Source organism: Barbatula barbatula (assembly GCF_947034865.1).
Source record: "Barbatula barbatula genome assembly, chromosome: 21".
Classification (NCBI taxonomy): Eukaryota; Metazoa; Chordata; class Actinopteri; order Cypriniformes; family Nemacheilidae; genus Barbatula; species Barbatula barbatula.
Genome location: NC_136784.1, coordinates 10999434 through 11023586, shown reverse-complemented (window position 1 = coordinate 11023586; position 24153 = coordinate 10999434). Strand labels below are relative to the sequence as shown.

Here is a 24153-nt window from a genome sequence, read left to right as displayed (position 1 = left end):
GAACGTCTCTGTGGTTTTGTGTGTCTATACAATGGAAGCCACTAGGGTGGAATGTTTGGTTACCAACATTCTTCAAAATATCTTCTTTTGAAAGTCATACCGGTTTGGAATCACTTGAGTTGAGTTACAGATGAACTTTCCCCATTCAACCACAGTTAAGTAAGTCCTTTGGAACAAGATGATCAGAAACTAGATTACTTTTTTCATTTTTTTATAACAACACTTTTCATTACAAATTATATTATTAACATCAGTTTGAATGAAAAGTTAAATAGAAATGTTCACTTGAATTTAGTTTTTTTCTTTTTGACAGCATAGACTCCAGATGGCCTACATCTCTCTCACCAGCCTCAGTAGAGTATTTCTTTATTTATGGCCCTTGCTTTGTACACATGGGCATTGTCATGCTGAAACAAGAAAGGTCCCTCCTCTAAAGTAAATGTTTGTCTAAGTAGATTGCATGGCTGTACGCTTAATGTTTAGCACCTGCAAGAAACGCGTGTAGCCGAAAACAGAAGGGGTTTCACTTCTGTTCACCACCTATGTAAGGAATCAAATATTACTGCAAGTACAAAATGACATATTACTGAAAATGAATAAGCTAAATAATTTCCATCATGTGCTTTATCAGACTGGAGACTAAATGGAAAAAGATGACCTTTCAAACTTGAACACACTGGCAACGGGTCCAGACACTGCTGAGTGAGATTGAGAAGTTATGCTTCATATTTTTCCCAGATGTGTTTAATTCAGATCAGCATCCTGGTAATCATGGGAAAATGGAAGTAGCACATCTTACATGTTATGAAAGTGATAACGTATCCAAGGTGCCCACTGGAAATGTACTCTTGTAACACTAAAGCACAAGAATACAAGATAATTGCTACGTGTTCTTTGCCCAATATCTTTGGTTTGAATTTTAAAAACCAATTTTGAAGCAATAATATGAAAACATCATTCTGACCTGTGGCATTCCTCAACAACCTAATTTAAATATTTTCCTGACATCTCAGAGGTACATCAGCCATGATGACTTGTTGTATTTCCTCAGCGGATCCTCTGATTTAATATTTCTGATTTAATGTTGATCTTTACTGGAAACTGAGCGTGTGCTGCTGGTTCTGCGAGCCAGGGAACATTGTTCCCTCGCGTGTCATCCCCTTCTTGTTGGTCCAGAACAGCTGTAGGAGACTTGGACACCAAGTGTTCGTCTGTGATTGCTCTCCAACATCAGGTCGTGCTCTCTGTGCTCCGGGGCATGTTTGTTATTCCCACAAGGTGTGTTTTTGAAGCGCACTGGGTCCTGACCTGCTCTGTTTCTCTCCTCTGACCTCAATCTCTCGCTTTGCCAATCCTCTCACCCTGGCAAGGCTTGAAAGTGGTGGATATGGGGAAAGAACCAGGGAGAGAGAGAGAAAAGCAACAGACGGAAGAGTGGATGAGGGAGATTCAATAACGGTGAGCCAGCAGCAGGCCATCCACAGCATTTTATTGTTTCAGCGTGCCATTCACCATTTGCTTTTGATAAAGACCACATGGTTGCGTTAGTGAGCTTAAATGGGATTGGTGTGCAGCGTCTCATTTCCAGCATACGTAACGTGCTACTTGTGTGCATGAAACCATCTTTGTAAAATGTCTTAAAGGGACAGTTCTCAAAAAAATAGAGGTTGAGTGAGATATGATGACAACAAGTTTGGGGGAACTTTAAAAAATGGGAGGGACAGGAGTCTGAACGCTTGTAAAGGCGTCAAGTGGCAAGGTTATTATAAAAATGTACAAATAAATGAAAATGTCAAACTGTTGGCATACATATTTGTTTTAACTTAAACTCAACAAAAATGCGAAATGTTGCCTTAGAAATAAAATGAAATAAGTTTAGGTTGAGTCACTAAAGCTATTAACTGGAAAAAAACTAAAATAAATGTAACATATACCAACAAGAAATATAAACAAATAAGTAAAAAAATGGCAAAAGCATATAACAAAACTGCAAAATATTTAACAAAAATGATTAGGTTCTATCTGCATTCTGAACAGTTTTGAGTTAACAACACGATTTTCCATTTGACTTTGTAAGTAAAACCTTTTTGTTTTCCAAAAAAAGTCACAAAAAATGTGCACGATGTTAAGAAACAAATTCAACAGTTTTTTTAAAAAGGAGAAATACGTTGAGCCTACCTTGTGTTCAGACGAAATAAAGGAGAGTTTTTAATAAGAATTTGAGATTTAAATGTGATCGGATTTAAGGTGAAGAATGCTTTAAGGAAATATTGTGTGCCCTTTTGTGAGAGAACCAGTAGGCGTTGCTCATGCTCTGATTATCAGATTCAAACTTGTACAGTCGGAGAGTGGAGGTATAACTTTGACCTTAAATATTAAATGTTATTCGTTGTGAATCACAAAGACAGTTTAACCAATTTGAGTCAATGACAAAATACAAAATTACATAGTCGATTCCTGTCTTGGATTCGATTTCGACTTTAGGCACATTGGAGTCGAGGAATCTACTCTTTTGGAGTCGACTCCCCATCCTTACTTAAGATCAAATGTCCAATTTGTTGCCATTGACCAGTCATTAGACATGCAGGAGAAGAAACCAAAATCACTTTTAAAATCAATCCCTTATGGTGCAAAAAAGCACACTGACCCATTGGAATTCGTTCAGGCTCTTAGTCTCCATGAGCAATTTCGGTATTGGCCTGGCACGGTGACCACACAGACGTACATGGCTCATACAAATGAGGAAGAATAAATACAGAAAGGGAGTCTGGAGTCCATACTGATTTTGGTTACACACTGGAAGAGGAATACAGACAAACAACAACAAGATACTAAAGGAAATATGTCGTGCTATATTTTTATGAAATAATCAACAGGGAGTCTGAAATTCCTGAGTGCACATGGTGGAGTGATACAGGTTTTCATGCAGTATACAATCCCATCTGTATATCCCCACGATACAAGAGTCTAAATCTTCCAAATTTAGCGTCCGCAAAAAACATTTCCTCTCTATTTCCAATATACACACTACCGAATACAATACATAGACTTGTATGCATAAGAAAACGCTGGCTTTAGGGTGCGAGGGAATTCTGTCTGCATTTATTTTCCAGTGTTTTTCTTGAAAATGTCCCTGAATCGAGATCAAGTGGGTAAAGAACGTATTCACGAAATAATTTCCCAGCCCCTGAGAGTCAGAAAACAAGCAGTCGGCACACCCCGTGAGCAATCAAATACCAAATTAAAGAAAAACACTGAAGAATTCATGAGAAAGACGTTGAAATACAGACCACAATGCGCACAGCTACCTCTAGTGGCTTAATATAATAAAAATAAATCAAACAATTAATGTTTTATAGAAAAAAGCCAAGGCTGTAGCAAAAGGAAACTATGTGAAAAAATAAGTTCTCATAACTGGGAAAAACAAGTTACTTGTTTCCATTTGTGATTGAAGTGTGGAATGCTTGGAAAAAGAGATCCAGATCATGACTTCTCAATGACGCGAGGCTATTAACAGTTGTCACGAGTGGTGGCGGGAAATATAGAGAACGACCTTCTCGTCCCACGCTCTGGCATCCACCGGTCTGCACGACGTGAACCCTTCAGCTGCACCATTAAAACACTCAAGTCCTGCACACGCACCGGTGAACCCTCAGGCCCTGATTGCATCCATGTTGCTTGGTTAAACATCTGAGACGAATTAGGTCCTTGTTAATGTTGTTTAACCCCAACCGCATATTGCTGTAGGAATAACAGTTCCACGATGTGAGGGCCGGTACGCGACAGGCCGCGGAGGGTGATGGGGCCCGCCGTGACACTTCATTACATACGTGTGGAGGGACCTGCCACAGGCTCAACACACACAGGTTCCATTATCTACATAGCTAGACCCCTTAACACGCCAGGCTTTCCACAAAACATGTGTCCGACGTGTAAGACTGCGTCTCTGTTCTTGTTTAACATGAGGCCCTTTCTTTAAATGTTGGTTTTAGATTAGCAATCTGAAGCTTGTTTTCAACACAAGGGTAAAAGGCATGAAAACACAACTGCGATACGGTCTGCCCTAATGACTGCTTTACAGCAACTGTATGAAAACATTATTCCACGTCAAAGGCCTATTGAGTGGACGAGTGAAAAACGAGGGGCACGGTCACGGTTGGTCGAAGTTAATGATTTATTCGATCTGATTATGATACACAGCTAAATAAATTAAACCTTGTAGAAACATATGTCCCGTTGGATTTCTGACCAAAAAAAAAGATAAAAACAAGTACAAAAAATACACTGAAAACCAAAAGTCATACAAAAGAGAAACACACTTGAGACATAGTGAAAGGTAAAACATGAACTAGGTGGTGGAAGGACCATAATATTCTTGGTGACAGGGTGAAACATCCGAGTGGAAACCTAACAGCAGCAACAAGGAGAACCTTCACGATGGTGGAGTTTTTCATTACAGTCTGTTAACTGTATTGTAAGAAAGGTGGGTTTAAATACGATTCAATGCATTGAAGGTTGATGGTTTCCACTCTAATTTATAAATCTGTAAGTCTCTCGGGTCAAAGATGCTCGTGTCTCTCAGGCAAACCACTTCATTCATCCCCAGCCGGCACGTTCTCCTCAATCCTTTTGATGAACTTCATGCGAATTTCTGTCACGTTGTCACCTCTCAACGTATCCTGAGCAAATCGAACATCCACAGCCATTTGAACCTGCAAAAACAAAAATACCAAGGTTGAACGGCACTTGAAGGTGTTGAAGTATGGTAGGGACAGTATACAGTGCATGTGATGTTAATTTCCTCATAATTACTAGTATGGCCAACTGTCTGTGCACAGGCAACGTTTTTTTACCTCACATACACAGTACGCGCAGGTCGCATATGCGCATTTTCAATTCTTGCAATAATTTGTTTAAACTCCAGGTGGCGACCGTGTCATGGGGGCCTAAATCCTGTGCGCATTTCCGTTTGCTTATCAGAACCTCCAAGCTTTTTTTATGAGCCCTTTGCCTTATTCACATTTTAGTCCCACATAATACTATAAACAAAGAGTATAGATACATAGTCCTTCATCCTTGTTGCTCTGCTGTTTCATTCGCCACACACAAAACTGCATAAATCCTCCTTACGGACCACTGCAGGCCAAAGGTATTGCAATATTTCGCAATGCAAATGCGTCAAAACCTGTGTATACCCGTATGAGAAAACTTATACTGTGCAGGGCTGTGCATTTGGCAGTAAAAAAAATTAAGTATACCACATCAACCTCAAACAAACTCACTCCTCACCATTTCAAGAGCTCCTCTCAGCACTCCGCAGAGAAGACTGGAGTACACCAGGTTGCTGTGGTTATCAGGAAGCTCCACAAAATCCACCAGGGGGTTGCTTTCAAGGATAAGAGAAAACTCATCTCCAGCAGGACTCCAGTTGGTCACGCTAGGGGTGATACCCAAGTACATCTTAAAGGCTACCTGTTAATATAAAAATTAAATATAGCAAAACACTTCTGTGGTGCTTTGTGACCTTCTTAAAGCTTAAAGTCCCAATTCATTGTAATTTTACAAAGAAGATGAATCACTACCGTCTTTAGAATTTTGTCTTTATGTTCCACAAAAGTGAATCATAGGGGTTCAAAAAGACTAATTTCAATCAGTCTGATATGGCACAAGTGGAGCTTGCGAGAAAACAGAACAAAATAAAAGACAGAGAAAGGGAGTGAAAAAATTTACCAAGGACAGAGAACAAGGACAGGTGACAGAAAGCCCTTTCAATTCCCTCATTATGAACCCTACGCTCGGCATGAGTTGCAATGTTTCGATAAAAAGAACAGTCTATGTCTCTATTAGACCAAAGAAAACAAGCACAGAGCAACATAAGTGTGTCGGTTCGCTTGAGTGCGGCACAAACAAGGCCAGTTGGCTTTGCGATAGCATAGCGCGCATGTTTCTCAAGCTGTGAGGCGCTGAAAAATTTAAACGGTACAAAGATGTGATGAAAGCTCAGAAAGCATGTGGGCTTCTGCAGGTTGAAGTTCAAATTCCAGCTGCTTGTGCATTAACATGCTTGTCCACTTCCCCAATCTCTTTATTTTCTAAGGGGAGCTCTGCGCACTCTCTGATAGGCTCAAAAAGCTCACGTTACCTTTGCGATGACATCTGCCGTTTCTCGGAAATCGTGACATCTCCCCACGCTTGACCGAGCCAAGAAGTCCTCAATCAGACGCACTCCGATATTGTATCCCCTTTAAAAGATGGAAGAACACAAAAGAAAGTGTCATGTACTAACCACGTTCTCAACATGTTCTTTTATTCACCCCAAACATGTCAACTGGAACTATTATCTAGACTCTAAAGGTCTTATTTAAACATTTATATTCGTGGAAAAAAATAAGAGATATGAAATGGACTTGCTTTAGTTGATATCATATTATTAGACATAAAAACAATGGGAGAAAAAATGTTGGACTTTAGCATTGTTGCCAAACCCAGTATCAGTGGGACTACTGGATTAGCTCAAGTCATGGTATAAATATAAAGACCAATGATCCAAAGCCTACACGCTGCCCATTGTCTCACTAAACCACACATGACTTGCACCTCACGGTTTTCCAGCATCATCACTACCTTTCCTCCATTGCTTTGAACACGCTCGAATACAGCATTAGAAGAAACTGGCCATTACTGCAATGGAAAACTCAACACCCTCATTCTTCATCTGGATCCACTCTAACAGTGAGAGAAAACCTGAGAACTGTGCGTGAAAAGAATCATGTACGTGAAAAACGAAGGGTGTAGCCCACAGCTGCACTGTTCATTTAGCAAAAAGGGTGGGAAGAGCCACATTGTCGAAAGACCCAGAATGGCACATTTTACATTCTCAATACCACCCAAATTCAGCTCACAGGATGACGCAGGGCGACCACCACACCTACTATACTAACAGCCTTCAGCCAGAACAGAGATTTTAAAGCTGCTGGTTAATGGAAATCCAGCTGGACAAAATCACCAATGTGCTCTTCTGACAAACGTTGAAAAAACTTCTACTTTTATTTTAAAGCAGCTCTATTGTAATGTTATTTTGCCTTTCATCTTCTAATGTTTTGATATGCGTGGATTATTTTTGACCTCACAGAAATTGAAAACATTGAAAGGGCCTTATAGTACAAAATACATTTGTAAAAACATGTGTACCAATTTATGTGTCACGTGACTAGACTATTGAGAAACAAAGTGAATAACCAAATTATTATACGTGTCATTAATAATGAACAATAAGTGAGATTGTAATCTGTCATCTTTTAACATAATATGAGCAGGTGAGAGAGAAAGACACTCACATTTTATCCAGTTGTTTGTTCACCTCCTCGTCATTTTCATAGTCCTTACACAACTGGGTGACCAGGGCTCCATAGGTCAGTGTAAATAATTCAGAATTCTGTTCAACAGATAGACCAGCACAAAGTGACACAGCACATTCATATCAGCCAATATACCCTATAAAGACCGACACTGAATAGTAACAAAAAATGTGGACAACAATAAAAATCAATTCATGTTTTATGATTTATTTTAAACTGTTGTGCTTCCTCTTAAAATATTTATACTATATTGTATTATGTTTTTCATGGATGACGCAAAACACTTTCTTTTCAAATCCAATGCATCATATAAAGTCCTGTACATTATAAATATAGGCCATGTTTAGGTCTGAATGACTTCAGCGTCCTCTGGCGGCACAACATGGAGTTGAATCACATGTACCGACATGTAATTTCCGAAAACATATGCACGACCTAAATCCTTGTTGTTTCTGTTTTGTGTCTGTCTCTTTTTTAATCTTATTGATGAATGGTTTAAGTTGATACAATGTTGATTAAACAATAAAAAATATGCAACATGACGACTAGTGGCGTTGCATGCAAGCAAGATATGAAACACGTATTCTACCAACTAACAAACATATTATTTAAGAAACATTTTCAAGCTGCTCTCACGAAGATCAAGTTTAATTCAATAGTCGATTTGCTGACAAGCAACAAAAACTTATATTTTCTTTGAATTATGGCTCAGATAAAAAATGCAACCACACATCTATCCAACAAATACACTATACTTCACAAAAGAAAGCTTGCTCGATTGGAAAACTAAACGCAGTCTTTACAACGATATAACAGCTTGTTAGCTAGCTTGGTAGCATTCATTCAGATCTACTGAAACACGACGACGCACACACTCACCATCTTCTTGCTGTCTGTCGTTCTGTTCGACTGCCTGGACATGTTGTCTTAAATTACACGCGTGTAGAGATAGGTTACAGATAATATTTTATTTATTTGCTTCGTGGAATCAGAATCCCGTGATGTTTTCCCTGTCAAAGTATTGAATTTACTTCCGGGATAGCAGTCGTTGGCGGAAGTCGCGCTTGAGGTTAAATCGTGGGAAATGTAGTTCAGTACAGTTTAGATGTGTTTAGCGAGCGTTTAATGAAGTTCACGCAGTCGATTAATAGAGACTTTGACGAGGATTAAGTGTGGTATGTTTCGTGTTTACTATACAACACACTTTATTCAACTCGCTGAATTAAATGCAAAATCGGGACATTTTAATTTCCACTAGATGGCTGTGCGGCGACGTTTAAAAGCTAAGAGGAAGCTTGCTGTGTTACAGTCTATGGAAATGCACGCAGTCGTCTATAGATTAATATTCCCAAAATAATGTGTTGACGTGGATTCAAATGCGTGTATACATGTTGTACTTATACTTTACTTATATCCGTTTAAACCACTCAATTTGTCATCTTAAAACTTTTAAGCAATGGGACAGATTAATTTAGCCTAGATAAACATTTTATTGCTCGGATGTTAAATCGCCCAGGACGTTTCATTTAATGCTCATTTGTGTTTTATTTAAGCATTAGCTTGTTTAATTTTTCTTTTATATTGCTTTGGAGAAGTGGAAATGTTTACAACTGATACAATTTGTTGACAGGCCCGGAGCTATAAAATGAAGGTAGAACGTATGTTGTAATATAACCTGGTTTTGTATACGTTTGTGATACATTTTAATGTTACATTGAAATTATCTGGACTATTTGAGCAAATCTGAGCTCAGTTTGTGACATTTCTGAGATGTCTTTTGATCTTACTCCCAGGAGAAACAACTGCGATGCAGACATTTGAGTTCCTGTTTGCTCTCAATTTGATCTTATTTCTCTCTGGGAAAACAATTGAGTTATTAAAGAGATTTTCTTTGTGATTTTTTCCTCATGGCACATGTTATCACTGGACTGTCAAGAAAGGCTTATATACCCAATCATTCTCAGAAGTGCAAGGATGTTCTGGCCTCAAATTGATCAGAAAATAATATTTGCTTTGGATTTCATTAATTCCATAATCAGAATAATATTACAGGCACCGGCTGTTATGTGTTTCCAGCACATTTCATTTCAAAATATTATCTTGGAGAGCATTAGAGCTATCGTAAATTTCCTTAGTTGTATTCATGTCCTCGGGGAGGAGATGTGGGATGTTTCCTTCGAAAGATTATTCGGAGAGCCACTGAAATTGAGATTTGGACAACACCATTTAATGTCACGCTGTGCTGACTCCGTTGAATTGGCTTGGGGAAAGAAAATCTCTTTCTGGCTGTTCAACAGCAGCAGTCTTATTTTCTTTCCTGTTTTCTTTCTCATGCTGTTCAGGATGGAAATTATGGATAAACTGTTCGGTAGATTTAGAATAAAACACTGAAGGTAAATACAAGCACACCTGGCAACATTTTATTGGCATGTGTGATGTTCGCATTATGAAGACTCCTCTATGTTGCCACAGTTGCAGACATGACATCAGAGTAAATAAATATTCAGATTTTTCTCTCAATTTAAATTTAAGTGTGCTTTATTGGCATGACATAATGTACATTCATATTGCCAAAGTATGTAAACAAAAACGAAAAGAAGGATAATTAAAGTTATAAAATAAAGTGAGATGTACTGTATGTTGTAGGGATGATCCGATCCGATATTTGTTTTTGGTATCAATTTCTATACTGAATAAAATTCTAGATCGGTATCGACGACAATTTGGGCCGATCTGACATAAAATTTCTGCTAGGCGATGTAAACGTTTTTGGAGCAGGCTGGCTCTTAAATGACTTTGCGCTGTGCTCAGTGTGTGACATTATATGCTAGCAACATGCTCTGTACTCAGGTGAACAAGCTTACATATGGAGCATAGAGCAGCAAACAGCAAGGAGAAAGCAACAACATCCGCGATAGGGATTTTAAAACTGCTATGCCTACAAGTTCCTCCGCTGTTTGCAATATGTTACAAGGAAATGTTCCTAGTGGTGGGGATAAAACTTCAAATTATACAAACATTTTAATTGAGATTTCATCCTATAGAGCATTCTTAGTTTTAGACTAGTCGACTACACGGTTACAAAACTTTTGTTAAACTACTGTCGAATTAGTCGTAGTGCTCATCCCTAATTTATTTGGACACGTTTACCAAGCTTGTGAACCTGTTTTATTTAGCTGCTTTTCTTTTCGATGTTTAATTCCTATTTGCACTTTAATTTTGATTGTCAAGTTTAAGCTAGTGAACTTTTTCAATTGTTGCCCTTATACTGGTTTCATAAATAATTCACTTAACCTGTGAATCATTTGTTTGTTATTTTGTTTTACAGGGTTAGGAAATTATTGTTTAAGTTGAGCCTGATGCCTAGCACAGTGCATACAGTTGAATACAGTTTGTAATTCAGTAATCTTACCTTATTATTGGATCCGTACTCTGTAATGGACAATATTGAATCTCATGTATCGGAATCGTATCAGAAGCAAAAATGGTTGATCGGAGCATCCCTAATTCTAAGGCGACGAAATGTAAAGAGGCCAAATCAAAATTGTATTAAATGCGGGTTGAGCCCAGTATAAACAGATGGAGTAAAACTCTTCCCAGTGGAAAGATCCAGAACATCTGTTGGTTTAAACCAATACCAGCAAATGTAGTCTTTAGACGACTTGGACGACAAATTAAACAATTGGATTTTTAAGTCTACTTGGAAGACTACTGTAAGACAAATCAAATAACTGTATTTTTATGATTACTTCGTAGAACTAATATATATTTTTAAAATTGGCAGATGTAAAGTAAGGCAGTGGCAGGATGGGGGAAGCATATTAGATTGACTCTTGCCAGAGTTTTATAACAACATGATGTATGTAGATAGAAAAAGCTCATTCTAATGTAATAAAAACACAAGGCATAAGACATAGTTATGTACAGAATATTTGATTGTATTTCTGAGATGCAAGATTGACCTTTAAAGAAGCCCGAAAGAAAAACAAAATCTGTTCCAAGACCTCAGTATACTGGACAGCATGCGCAGGGAAGCATACAGAAGACTCAACATTGTTAGTTGTTCTGTCCTCATCCATTAGCTGCAGGCAGAATCATATTCTCATGTGTTATCGTTTAGTATTTTCCAGCAATATAACAAATCCAATCTCACGCAAACATCAGCAGAAAACTGAACAGGTTCTCAGTCTATGCAGGAGAGTAGTGCCCTGTCAGATTGAATCTATAGTATGCAATCGTACAAGGTCTTGAATTTTGTTTGAATTTATGGCTACATCTTGTAATGCTTCCCAACCTCCTAAATTCAAAACAGTATTCCAGAGCAATATAGTCAATGGCTTGTAAGGTTTTTTTATTCAATGTAATTTATGCTCAAAGTGGATCTTGTTTTTAGATTTTCTTTATTGATCAGACAAACAGTTCCATCCTAAAAAACTGGCTTTGGTTCAGCCAGTGTTGATGTGTCTGATTGATCAGGATGCTCAAGTGTGCTCTATACAGTGTTTGTGGATGTTTGATAAAGTATTTTAACACCTGTGCATCTGCAAAGACTCAAATGACAAGGTTGTCTGTTTACAGAGATCTGAAATCTGAAGACCCATGTTAGTGTCAAATCTAAAACTCACAGCTTTACAGACCAGCTTCTTTAATGTTAAAAAATCAAAAACATTATCTTTCTTAAAATCTGTTTGCAAACCATCTGTTTACAAGAGGACTGCAAGGTTTGTATAACACTGGCTGATCTCAGAAAGCAGAGACAGTGCTGAAAATCTAAAAATCACAGCCTCCAGTCGGATAGCAATGTCATCATGAGAAACTTAGGACGTGCCAGAGGAGAAAGGGTACAAGGCACCCAAAAATGAGATAGAGACAGAAGAACTGGAGCTCCATGGCAACTAGTGTTTTGAGTAGGAGTCCCGAGTCAGGCTTCTTATGAAACAAATTTTACATAAGCTTAAACAGTCACTGCCTGAATAAGTAAACATTTTCACAGTCAGTCTGTTTTATAGATTACATAGATTTTTTTATATTGAAAACAGAGTCTAAAGGGCAAAGTGAATAAAGACGAAATGAAGGGAAAGATATGAAACTTTTAATATTAGAAATTGCCATTGGTTAGGGATGCAAAGTCATGATGTACTGTATCCTCAGAAGATATGTTTTTCAGTGGACTGAGAGGTTTAAAATTGACAAATAGTCGATAATACAGTTTATTACGTGGCTCGTTGGAATGGGTGATTCTGATTGGATTGCGACATTTGCAGGTTTGTTATTCCCAGATAACAACGGCTCAAAACTAATAACACACGGTAACCCAGTTGCAGAAAATCATTTTGACAGGTAAAGTTTAATATTACACAAAAATACATATAAATATGTATTTTAATAAAATATATGACATTATATACAAATGATTCAACCAAATAGCCTGTTAGTGACATTGGAAAGTTGTTTCTTGCCTTAAAACCAAAAGTAAATGGCTTTTCCTTGTGGAATGTCTGCATTCGGTAAAATAAATAATAAATAATGAGTAATTTTTTTTTCTCATGTGACAAGTAGCCGTGTAATAAGCAAGATAATGTTTGAGTTTCAGACATTGTTGCATTTGTCAGCTCACAAGATGGATTGAATTTAAGATTGAATTCTCCTATTGGTACTAATCTGAGCATACTTTTTGTCCTTGTTATTACAAGACAAACATCTAAGCAACTTCTGCCTTTTTGCCTTGTGAATCCTGACTAGTGAGTAGTGTGCATTGAAAAAACAAAAAATGTTGAGTGCGTGGAGACCTCTGACCTCTAAATATGTTTATGAAACCACGCAGACCCTAATGAATGCCACAGGGACTTAGTTTATATGTTGAAGGCAGAGGAAAGTAAATTGGTCTTGTCACTTTTTAGTTGGGTCATTAGCCTCATTCTGAAACACTTTTTGACCAAACTTACAAAGCATTAAAAGTAGAATAGATAATGAGGGAAATGTGAGATTTATCACTGCATTATTTTCATAATTCATAGTTTGATGACTTTACTACAATTGTATTATATGAAAAGTGAATCTGAATGTGGCACCAAACTGTATCATATGTAGTTTATATCTATAAAATTTTCAGGTAAAATGCATTTAGCCTGCATTCTTTCTTTACTTACAGTGCCCTTATTACACAGAAGCAAGCATGATATTAAATTGGGTGTTCTTTTTTATATTTTACAGATATCAACAACCAATCCAATAAACTTGCTGTTGGAATAAACAGACTCATTTTGAGCGCATTAAAATCAAGGCTTGGTCTATTTCCGTGCAATATCCGTCCTAATGCCCTACCATAAAATATGCTCTGGCAAGAAACACCTCAATTAATTGGCTGTAGGGTGTATGATTTATGATGCCGTACAAGCTGATGATAATGAACAGCGCTTGACTGACTTTGTGTATTATTGACATCCATTGTACAGCAGCTTAGCCCAAATATATTCTTTGTTTCCTGATCCCTGGTCCAAACCATAAAAACAGCAGGGCATGCTTCTTTGGGATGTGATAACACCCACTTATTACAATTAGAGAGATCTGCTCTTCTTTCATCATCATCAATCTGTCTAAATGATTTCTCACTCATTTTCTCCCCCTCTCTCTGTGCCAGATGAAATCGTCTGGTGAGGTTTCACAGCCTACTTGAGGAATGGGCTCTTTGCTCCAAAAGGTACATTAAAACGATAATTCACTGGGAACATCACGTTCCTCCGAATTCATGCAGGTCTCGCAGAGATTTTGCAGAGAGTGGCTGAGTTGTAGTGTATGTCACAGCCGTGACCAGTACAGCTGTATTCTTAACCACAAAACCAACAATGGTATGTTAGCAGAGGAAGGCTCCTTCAACCTTTGAAAGTCAACTGAGATATATTTTAAAGAGTAAATATTTTGTCATTGTAAAGGTCCTACTTGTTTATGGAGTGTCTGACAAGAAGTTTATGTACATACACTGTGTAAAAACACTTAAATTTTCTAATAATACGCAGTTATTATTACCTTACTTCTTGACTGACTCTCAAATGGTTCGTTTGGCGATTTTAAGGACATTTTAAGGACATTGTAATATTTAATCTTTAAATTGGTACCATTATAGAAAACCTAATTCATGTCCAAAATAAGAACACAATTGGGGTCCCATATTGAGGGAAATGGCTTTTTGACATTTTAGTTTTTGGACTGTTCCTGCCATCTGTGTTTGAACTTGTGTTTTATTTAAGAGTATATCATTCTTATTTTATTGCCTCCATTTTGTTACAGAACACCTGTTTTTCCCTTCCCTCAAAACGTCAGTGCCTAAGTGTTGTTTTGGTAATTGACTGTATAGTAAAAAAAGTATAATCTAGACGATGCAGTTGATTACAATTTATAGAGTTTCGTGTGTGCGAACAGCTATAATCTGAGCAATTGGAGTTTTTTTTATTACTTGATGCATTGGTTTTTCATTACAATCTTTTAGCCAGAGACTCATTGTATTAAGAGAGGGGAAGGACAACGTCTGTTGTAGGAAGTGAAAGATTAAAATTATTGTGCACAGCTTTAATCATCTAGAGTAGTGCAGAGAGATGATCTGGTCAAAGAAAATGATCCTCCGCCTGCTATGCCTGCATTTGGAAAGCAATGTTTATAAATGATGGCTGTGGATGTAATTAAGTAAATATGTGTACATTTAAATTTTGGTTTGTGTTCACAAACTAACCGTTTTGTGGAAATTAAACTGGAGACAATTCTAGTCTTTTTAATCTTTACATAAAACATGAATTAATATATATTTAATAATAATATACATTCATATAAAGATACAAAATATTTGGTAATATGGCAGTAAAACATAAATAGAAAGAGCCTCAATGACTTTTTTCCCAAATTCCGTTTTATATGTTTAAATTTATCTGGATTTTCCTGTGTTTTCCGTTTTTTTACGATATAATATAATTGCCCACATAAAAAATACTTCCGTATACTATGGCATTTACTCATTAACTGTAGTAAGACACCTAAATACTACAATGTTTTTGAATCTTATGGAAAAATCCATAAAAAATATGGCGCTATGCTCAACTATGTTAATCTAAACCAGAATCTCTCTTTTTTTACCTGCACAATTCGTTTTAATTATTAACTTTAATAGTACTTTACTTTAATATAGGAAATAATATAATATACTACGGTTTATTCATGTGGGTTTTTCAGTTCATTTAAGTTAACTGGACTTTAATTTTGACGGGTTGTCATGAAGACCTTTTTAATGCATGTTTGACAGCAGTTTTACTCAAAGGAAGCAGTGAAATGCTCATGAAGTAAACTGTCAGAGTAGCTCTGGAGTGAAATGCTCATGATGTAAACTCTTAGAGTAGCTCTGGAGTGAAATGCTCATGAAGTAAACTCTTAGAGTAGCTCTGGAGTGAAATGCTCATGATGTAAACTCTTAGAGTGGCTCTGGAGTGAAATGCTCATGATGTAAACTCTTAGAGTAGCTCTGGAATGAAATGCTCACGATGTAAACTCTTAGAGTGGCTCTGGAGTGAAATGCTCATGATGTAAACTCTTAGAGTGGCTCTGGAGTGAAATGCTCATGATGTAAACTCTTGGAGTAGCTCTGGAGTGAAATGCTCACGATGTAAACCTCTTAGAGTAGCTCTGGAGTGAAATACTCATGAAGTAAACACTTAGAGTAGCTCTGGAGTGAAATGCTCATGAAGTAAACTCTTAGAGTGGCTCTGGAGTGAAATGCTCATGAAGTAAACTCTTAGAGTGGCTCTGGAGTGAAATGCTCATGATGTAAACTCTTGGAGTAGCTCTGGAGTGAAATGCTCACGATGTAAACCTCTTAGAGTAGCTCTGGAGTGAAATACTCATGAAGTAAACACTTAGAGTAGCTCTGGAGTGAAATGCTCATGAAGTAAACTCTTAGAGTGGCTCTGGAGTGAAATGCTCATGAAGTAAACTCTTAGAGTGGCTCTGGAGTGAAATGCTCATTATGTAAACTCTTAGAGTAGCTCTGGAGTGAAATGCTCATGAAGTAAACTCTTGGAGTGGCTCTGGAGTGAAATGCTCACGATGTGAACCTCTTAGAGTGGCTCTGGAGTGAAATGCTCATGATGTAAACTCTTAGAGTGGCTCTGGAGTGAAATGCTCATGAAGTAAACTCTTAGAGTAGCTCTGGAGTGAAATGCTCATGAAGTAAACACTTAGAGTGGCTCTGGAGTGAAATGCTCATGATGTAAACTCTTAGAGTGGCTCCGGAGTGAAATGCTCATGATGTAAACTCTTAGAGTAGCTCTGGAGTGAAATGCTCATGAAGTAAACACTTAGAGTGGCTCCGGAGTAAAATGCTCATGATGTAAACTCTTAGAGTGGCTCTAGAGTGAAATGCTCATGAAGTAAACTCTTAGAGTGGCTCTGGAGTGAAATGCTCATGAAGTAAACTCTTAGAGTAGCTCTGGAGTGAAATGCTCATGAAGTAAACTCTTAGAGTAGCTCTGGAGTGAAATGCTCATGAAGTAAACTCTTAGAGTAGCTCTGGAGTGAAATGCTCATGATATAAACTCTTAGAGTAGCTCTGGAGTGAAATGCTCATGAAGTAAACTCTTAGAGTGGCTCTGGAGTGAAATGCTCATTATGTAAACTCTTAGAGTAGCTCTGGAGTGAAATGCTCATGAAGTAAACTCTTAAAGTAGCTCTGGAGTGAAATGCTCATGAAGTAAACTCTTAGAGTAGCTCTGGAGTGAAATGCTCATGAAGTAAACTCTTAGAGTAGCTCTGGAGTGAAATGCTCATGATGTAAACTCAGAGTAGTTCTGGAGTGAAATGCTCATGATGTAAACTCTTAGAGTAGCTCTGGAGTGAAATGCTCATGAAGTAAACTCTTGGAGTAGCTCTGGAGTGAAATGCTCATGAAGTAAACTCTTAGAGTGGCTCTGGAGTGAAATGCTCATGAAGTAAACTCTTGGAGTAGCTCTGGAGTGAAATGCTCATTATGTAAACTCTTGGAGTAGCTCTGGAGTGAAATGCTCATGATGTAAACTCTTAGAGTAGCTCTGGAGTGAAATGCTCATGAAGTAAACTCTTGGAGTAGCTCTGGAGTGAAATGCTCATGATGTAAACTCTTGGAGTAGCTCTGGAGTGAAATGCTCATGATGTAAACTCTTAGAGTAGCTCTGGAGTGAAATGCTCATGAAGTAAACTCTTGGAGTAGCTCTGGAGTGAAATGCTCATGAAGTAAACTCTTAGAGTAGCTCTGGAGTGAAATGCTCATGAAGTAAACTCTTAGAGTAATTCTGGAGTGAAATGCTCATGAAGTAAACTCTTAGAGTGGCTCTGGAGTGAAATGCTCATGAAGTAAACTCTTAGAGTGGCTCTGGAGTGAAATGCTCATGAAGTAAACTCTTAGAGTGGCTCTGGAGTGAAATGCTCATGAAGTAAACTCTTAGAGTAGCTCTGGAGTGAAATGCTCATGAAGTAAACTCTTAAAGTAGCTCTGGAGTGAAATGCTCATGAAGTAAACACTTAGAGTAGCTCTGGAGTGAAATGCTCATGATGTAAACTCTTAGAGTAGCTCTGGAGTGAAATGCTCATGAAGTAAACTCTTAGAGTAGCTCTGGAGTGAAATGCTCATGATGTAAACTCAGAGTAGTTCTGGAGTGAAATGCTCATGATGTAAACTCTTAGAGTAGCTCTGGAGTGAAATGCTCATGAAGTAAACTCTTAGAGTAGCTCTGGAGTGAAATGCTCATTATGTAAACTCTTGGAGTAGCTCTGGAGTGAAATGCTCATTATGTAAACTCTTGGAGTAGCTCTGGAGTGAAATGCTCATGATGTAAACTCTTGGAGTAGCTCTGGAGTGAAATGCTCATGATGTAAACTCTTGGAGTAGCTCTGGAGTGAAATGCTCATAATGTAAACTCTTGGAGTAGCTCTGGAGTGAAATGCTCATGAAGTAAACTCTTAGAGTGGCTCTGGAGTGAAATGCTCATGAAGTAAACTCTTAGAGTGGCTCTGGAGTGAAATGCTCATGAAGTAAACTCTTAGAGTAGCTCTGGAGTGAAATGCTCATGATGTAAACTCTAAGAGTAGCTCTGGAGTGAAATGCTCATGATGTAAACTCTTAGAGTAGCTCTGGAGTGAAATGCTCATGAAGGAAACGCTTAAAGTAGCTCTGGAGTGAAATGCTCATGATGTAAACTCTTAGAGTGGCTCTGGAGTGAAATGCTCATGAAGTAAACTCTTAGAGTAGCTCTGGAGTGAAATGCTCATGATGTAAACTCTTAGAGTGGCTCTGGAGTGAAATGCTCATGAAGTAAACTCTTAGAGTAGCTCTGGAGTGAAATGCTCATGAAGTAAACTGTCAGAGTAGCTCTGGCAGTGTTTTTGCATCCTCATAAAGTCAGATGCTGTAAACAGAAGTGTCATCATTCATTCAGAGACAGAACAGGTATATTACATATTTAAACCGCATCTGAATCACTACTGGTGTTATTTAAATTAATTTTTTATTAGCTGTCCAGCGCTATTTTCTGATTAAGAAGTTCTAAATTCCTTGATACAGTCCCGTTTTTCCGCATCACAGAAAACATATGGCCCTTATTATTAGAACAAAGTTGATCATTTTATGCTTGCCATTTTACATATGCAGAGTCCTTTGTAATTGATGGGAACTTGGAGGACAACATTTTTATTATATAAACCAGTGTCTAAGCTTCTAAAGAGACCTTATAGGAGTCTCATTATAAGACCCATCAAACAACATCTCAACACGTCTAAGGGTTGGACATTTGGGTCTGTGTTTCCGCCCTTTGTGGTCCTGTCTAGGGCAGGTGTTACAAACTACAAGCAGCCGTTTCTCTCATAGTTAGGAAGAACGCTACCGATGAAGGGTCAAAGTTCAAAGATCCTTGAAATAATATGCCAGCAAAGGGAATGTATGAAAACATATAGACTGCAGTTTTCAACACAAGCTTATTGTAAACGTTATACATGACTAGCAAAAATAAATAAATTGACCCTGAATCCTTACACTTTTACCACTTTCAAGTAGCTAGTCAAGATGATAAAGTCATCAATAATTCAAAAAGAAAGTATTGACCAGTTACTGTTTATACACATCTTTTCCTTATGCATTTATGTGCGCCTTAAATTAAAACCTAAAATCTACCAACATCTTTAAATTATGGTAGAACTAAAGTAAATAAACAAAGAGCCCAACATCTCATCAACACATTGATGTTTTATTTTTTAGACGCTGTGTTGGTCTGCTTGGTTTAATAACCCTAAATAAACATGTAAAGAAAAGTTGAAAAACAAAAAAACTTTAATGTATGACTAATGCATTGTAAACTTTTAAGCCTCAACCTCTGATTCCAAATATACGCCATCACTCACAGACACATCAAATCAAGTAGATCGTTTGAACACACTCCAGGACATTGTTTATGAAGGGTGAAATCTACAAAGTTATGGGGGATACAACTTCCTGATTCACACACAGCAAAGAGAGAGAGAGAGACAGCTGGCTCTCATAAGCTCTTTAACCAATGCTGTGCATATCCCAACCACCACCGAGCAAGCTGTGTGAACATGATTCGTACAACATGTGAACCACATTTAGGTTCATTACACCTAATACGTGACACGCATGACACGTTCATGGCCACTACAGGGCCGCAGCAGGAGAAATGTAAAAAACTCGATTAACACGCTAGAAGGCTTTGTTTAACTGCCTACCTCCTTCAGTTATGCCTACATAAGTAATCTAATAATATAATTTGCAGACTGATTAGCAACAGTAGCACTGACAATTCAATTTGACATTCAGAGTAATCTGACAACAGCACACCACATAATTTACTCCAACAATCATTAACATTGAGATCACCCAGCCAAAACATAATGACATGCAAACGTTAAATTGCATTTAGCCTATTGCTTTAATTGCTCAGAAAGCACGTTAAAATGCTTTGCGGAGGCATTTTTTACAAGCAGCTTGCTTGGAGTAATGAAGGTTTTTAGGATTTTTACATGGAGCAAACAACCATATTTTTACAGAGCAGTTGCTGGTTATAAAAAATCTAAAACGGGATAACACCATCCTGAAAATGAATTCAATAATCTATGATATATGTCTCATATTTGGCTGTGTCCTCAGTTAAACCGATGAACGTAGTTTCAATGAAAAACAGAAACACGATGTGTTTGAGTGACGATGGAGAGAGTGAGAGGTTTACCATAAATGTCTGGAAAATCTGGATCCTTTTTGGTAACATCCTGTTTTTATTAGTGCTATTAAACCTGTCTATTTGCCATTTTGTGATCCAAACCTCCAAATAAACCTCCAATGCATTTACCCCTTTTAAATTTCGGGAACTCATGGGGTGTTTGCATGACCTTACCACACTTAAGAAAATGCAGTTGTTGGTGAAGAATAAAAGTTCTCTGCCTCTATGTGTGTCAAGATTTTTATACATTGTCGTAAAACTGTCATTTTCACAATTTGTTCCATAAAGCAGACAAAGGATTTGGAGAGGTTTTTCTTGCTTAGACTTGTCAACGGGACATTTTCCTGGCTCTGAAAATCACAACCCTTGTGTGTGTGTGTGTGTGTGTTTGTTCGGTCCCCATGGAGGTAGAAACTTGTTTGTGTAGAAACTTCATTGGGGTCAGAGGTGAAAGGCGTTACAGTTAGAGTTCTAACATTTCCCTTTTTTTGTAAATGAATATCTGCCGTCTTTACTGATGCTAAACATGCCATTTTAATTCCATGTAAGGGGACGAGGGCTGTATGTAGATAGAAATTGCTCATTCTAAGGTAAGAAAAACATAACGCTTCATTCAGGTCTTTATACACCTCTGAAGACATAGTATTACACACAGTACCTTTAAGTTATATCCCAGTTGAAAAAAATTGCTTAATTGGTTTTATACAAAAATAGGAGCCATGCACAGCCAATGATATCTCTTTGTTGAAATGAAAAGGACTGTTTCCCGTCAGCTTTCAATGGAGTAAGAGCTGGTTCATTTTGCTGCTGCTTTACAGAGTGACAAGTCCAGTGAAAAAGACATTATCAGGTGATTGATATTGCCCTGAAGGCAATACTCAACACTGAAATAACAAAGCTGTCCCCAATCATTTTGACAGGTCCAAGAAAAAAACTCAACCCTTTCTGTCCTGATAGAGAGGCCAGCTTGTGTCACCCTGGAAAAGTACTAATTCGTCTGATTAAGAGCCTTTGGGCAGCTCAGAAACATATCACTGACGTGGACAAAAATGAGCGAGCATGATGAAAACTCCACTTTTGTCTCTTCTTGTTTTTTTTCACTTTGCCATCGAATAATACAACTTCAATTAGCGAAAATGGACCTTGATGTGGGTCATGGACGCAAGAAAGAGAAACACTCTTCGTGGAGACACTTTAAATTAATATTGATAAATGCGGTTTGGGGAGGCCAGATCTACAGTAGCTGTCACACTTGTTTGTAACTTTAGGAAAATGGTCTAAATAAATAGCCTGTTTTCCATTACAGATTTGCGCAAAACACATGCAATGTTTTCTAAATATTGTGCAATGGCATTTCCGTTGAACAATGTTATGCTACTGAAAAGTATACTTTTCTTTCTCTGCATTTTTGTGCAAACTTCTTTAGGTTTGTGATATTTATACTTACACACTCTTCTCAAAACATCTCCATACTACACATTCTATCTTTTCAAATGTTCTGCCCGACATATCGTGCCTTGATCATGTGACCTTAATACGCCATGTGACCTGGTAATGCGACAAAAACTGTATACAATGACAGTTTTGAAAAATAGTTCTTTATCAAATTGCCTGAAAAAATGCCTCCTTGAGCGTAAAAACTTCTGCGATACATGGGAGTTGGGGAAAACATTTGTGTTTCCATGGCACATATTTTCAATTTGCAGTTTTATTTTGAAGGGTAATAGACACACAAATGAGCTAGTAAACTATTTCCAATCAATATTTCCAATGGTTTACTCATTGGGCAAATTAGCTGTCTAATATAGGGGATGATGTACAGCCAGATGGATTTTTATTGCAAAAATAAACTCTGATTTATTTTACAATAGCAACAGACTGGCTGTGCATTATGCCTTACTTTATGAAACCCAGTGAAAATTCAGTCCTGACCCCCCCCCACCAAAGTAGGAAAAATTTAAGTGGTGGTCAAATGTGCCCCAGAACTAAATTCTTCAAAATATCGCATTTTGTGTTCAACAGAACCAAAAAAAATGTTTTAATGATGTAAATAATGTTATAAAGTCACATGTAGTTTTTTGTTTAACAGGCTTAAGCAAATGTTTATTCCGCTGTTGGAAATTAAATTAATGAGTTTTCAAGGCATTTGCACTCACAGTGTGATGATAATTTCACAGTTACTCTCAATGCAAAACATTAACACATGGTTTCGCAGTGTGTAAGAGAATTCGGGAATGATAAAACAAAACAATTTTCACCAGTTGTATGTTCTATTACGATGAACTATTGAACCCAAACAAACCATATCACATCCTGAAGTTTCTTCCTACACAACTGCACAATTGATCATAGGCATAGCTTTTACCAGAACAAATTCTATAGCCGTGACCTCTCCTAACCCCTCCCACCACTATACATACTTTCATCATGTTCTCTGATGGACGCTGGGACAATAAAGGCTTTCACAGTTGCAAAACATCACCCACACACTCTTAGGAACGCCCTGATCCGTGAGGCATCACATCATTACCGACAGACTGTTCTTATTTAACTGCTGCGGTGAACAATTCAGCAAGACGGATGAACTTTCGTTCGTTGTGTTAATAGAGACGTGTATGTAGATAAGGAAAGGGAGGTGGAGACAGGCTCTCGTCAAAGAAGAGCATGTATAGACTATTCATTTCTGCTTGTGTTGGCAACTTAATCCCGTTTTATACCCTCATGATTTTTATAGCTACTTACCTTCCATTTTCTGTGAACCATTTATGAATAATGGGATGGAAAAGTGTAAAAGGAAACAGTTTAAGTGAGTAGTATTGACTCTGTTATTTTTATCCCATGTCGGGAAGAGGCAAAAGAAACGGGGGAGGAAGATTTAAGTTCATAGATGTTTCTGAGAGTTTGTACTTTTCATACCAATCCGTGACATGCAATCTAAAACAGTGAGCTATGCTAGACATTGGGAACTAGAGATGGAATTATGTATTCAATAGAACACACTTTCCATTGTAAACAGTGTAAATAGTGCCCAGAGGTTACATTCCTTACTGAGTTCATGAGAAAAGTAATGACGTCTGATTCATGAACAAATCTTTCTTTTTTTTATTGACTAGATGGATTTGTTTAAAACAGCCTGACTGATTTGTTCACAGATTGGACTGATCTTTATTCTCAAATTCGGCGCAGTGACCTAATGCTGCAGACACGCAATTGTAATGTTATCAGTCTGTTTTTAAGTCAAATGTATTGTTTCGGAGGATTTGAAATACTTGGAACTATTTTGTTTATACTTTTGCGGTGCTTTTGGGTACTTTTTCAACAGAGGTGGACACTACTTAAGTATTTTAACTCTACATTTTCAAGTGTCTGTACTAGAGATGCACAGGTATATCAGCCAATGATTAGTATTGGTTGAAATGCCAATTTTCACGCTGTGGGCTATCGGCCGATAGTTTAAAAACAGCCAACATATCCTGTCAATCATAAGAGGAAAGGAAAATGCAATATATTGCGCTCTGTATATAGAAAATGTTTATAAACGTCATCAGTTTATG

At 37.6% G+C, this 24153-nt stretch overlaps 1 protein-coding gene across 1 annotated transcript; it reads right to left on the bottom strand.

Annotated features, from left to right (window-relative positions):
• Window positions 1-2843: 2843 nt before the first annotated feature.
• Window positions 2844-8456, bottom strand: trappc3 (trafficking protein particle complex subunit 3). The gene is made up of 5 exons (XM_079484580.1): window positions 8238-8456; window positions 7338-7435; window positions 6143-6242; window positions 5290-5472; window positions 2844-4712 (listed from the first exon to the last, which is right to left on the bottom strand). Exons 1-5 carry the CDS (start codon window positions 8277-8279, stop codon window positions 4593-4595), a joined length of 543 nt encoding a protein of 180 aa, XP_079340706.1. The 5' UTR covers window positions 8280-8456; the 3' UTR covers window positions 2844-4592.
• Between the last annotated feature and the right edge of the window lie 15697 nt (window positions 8457-24153).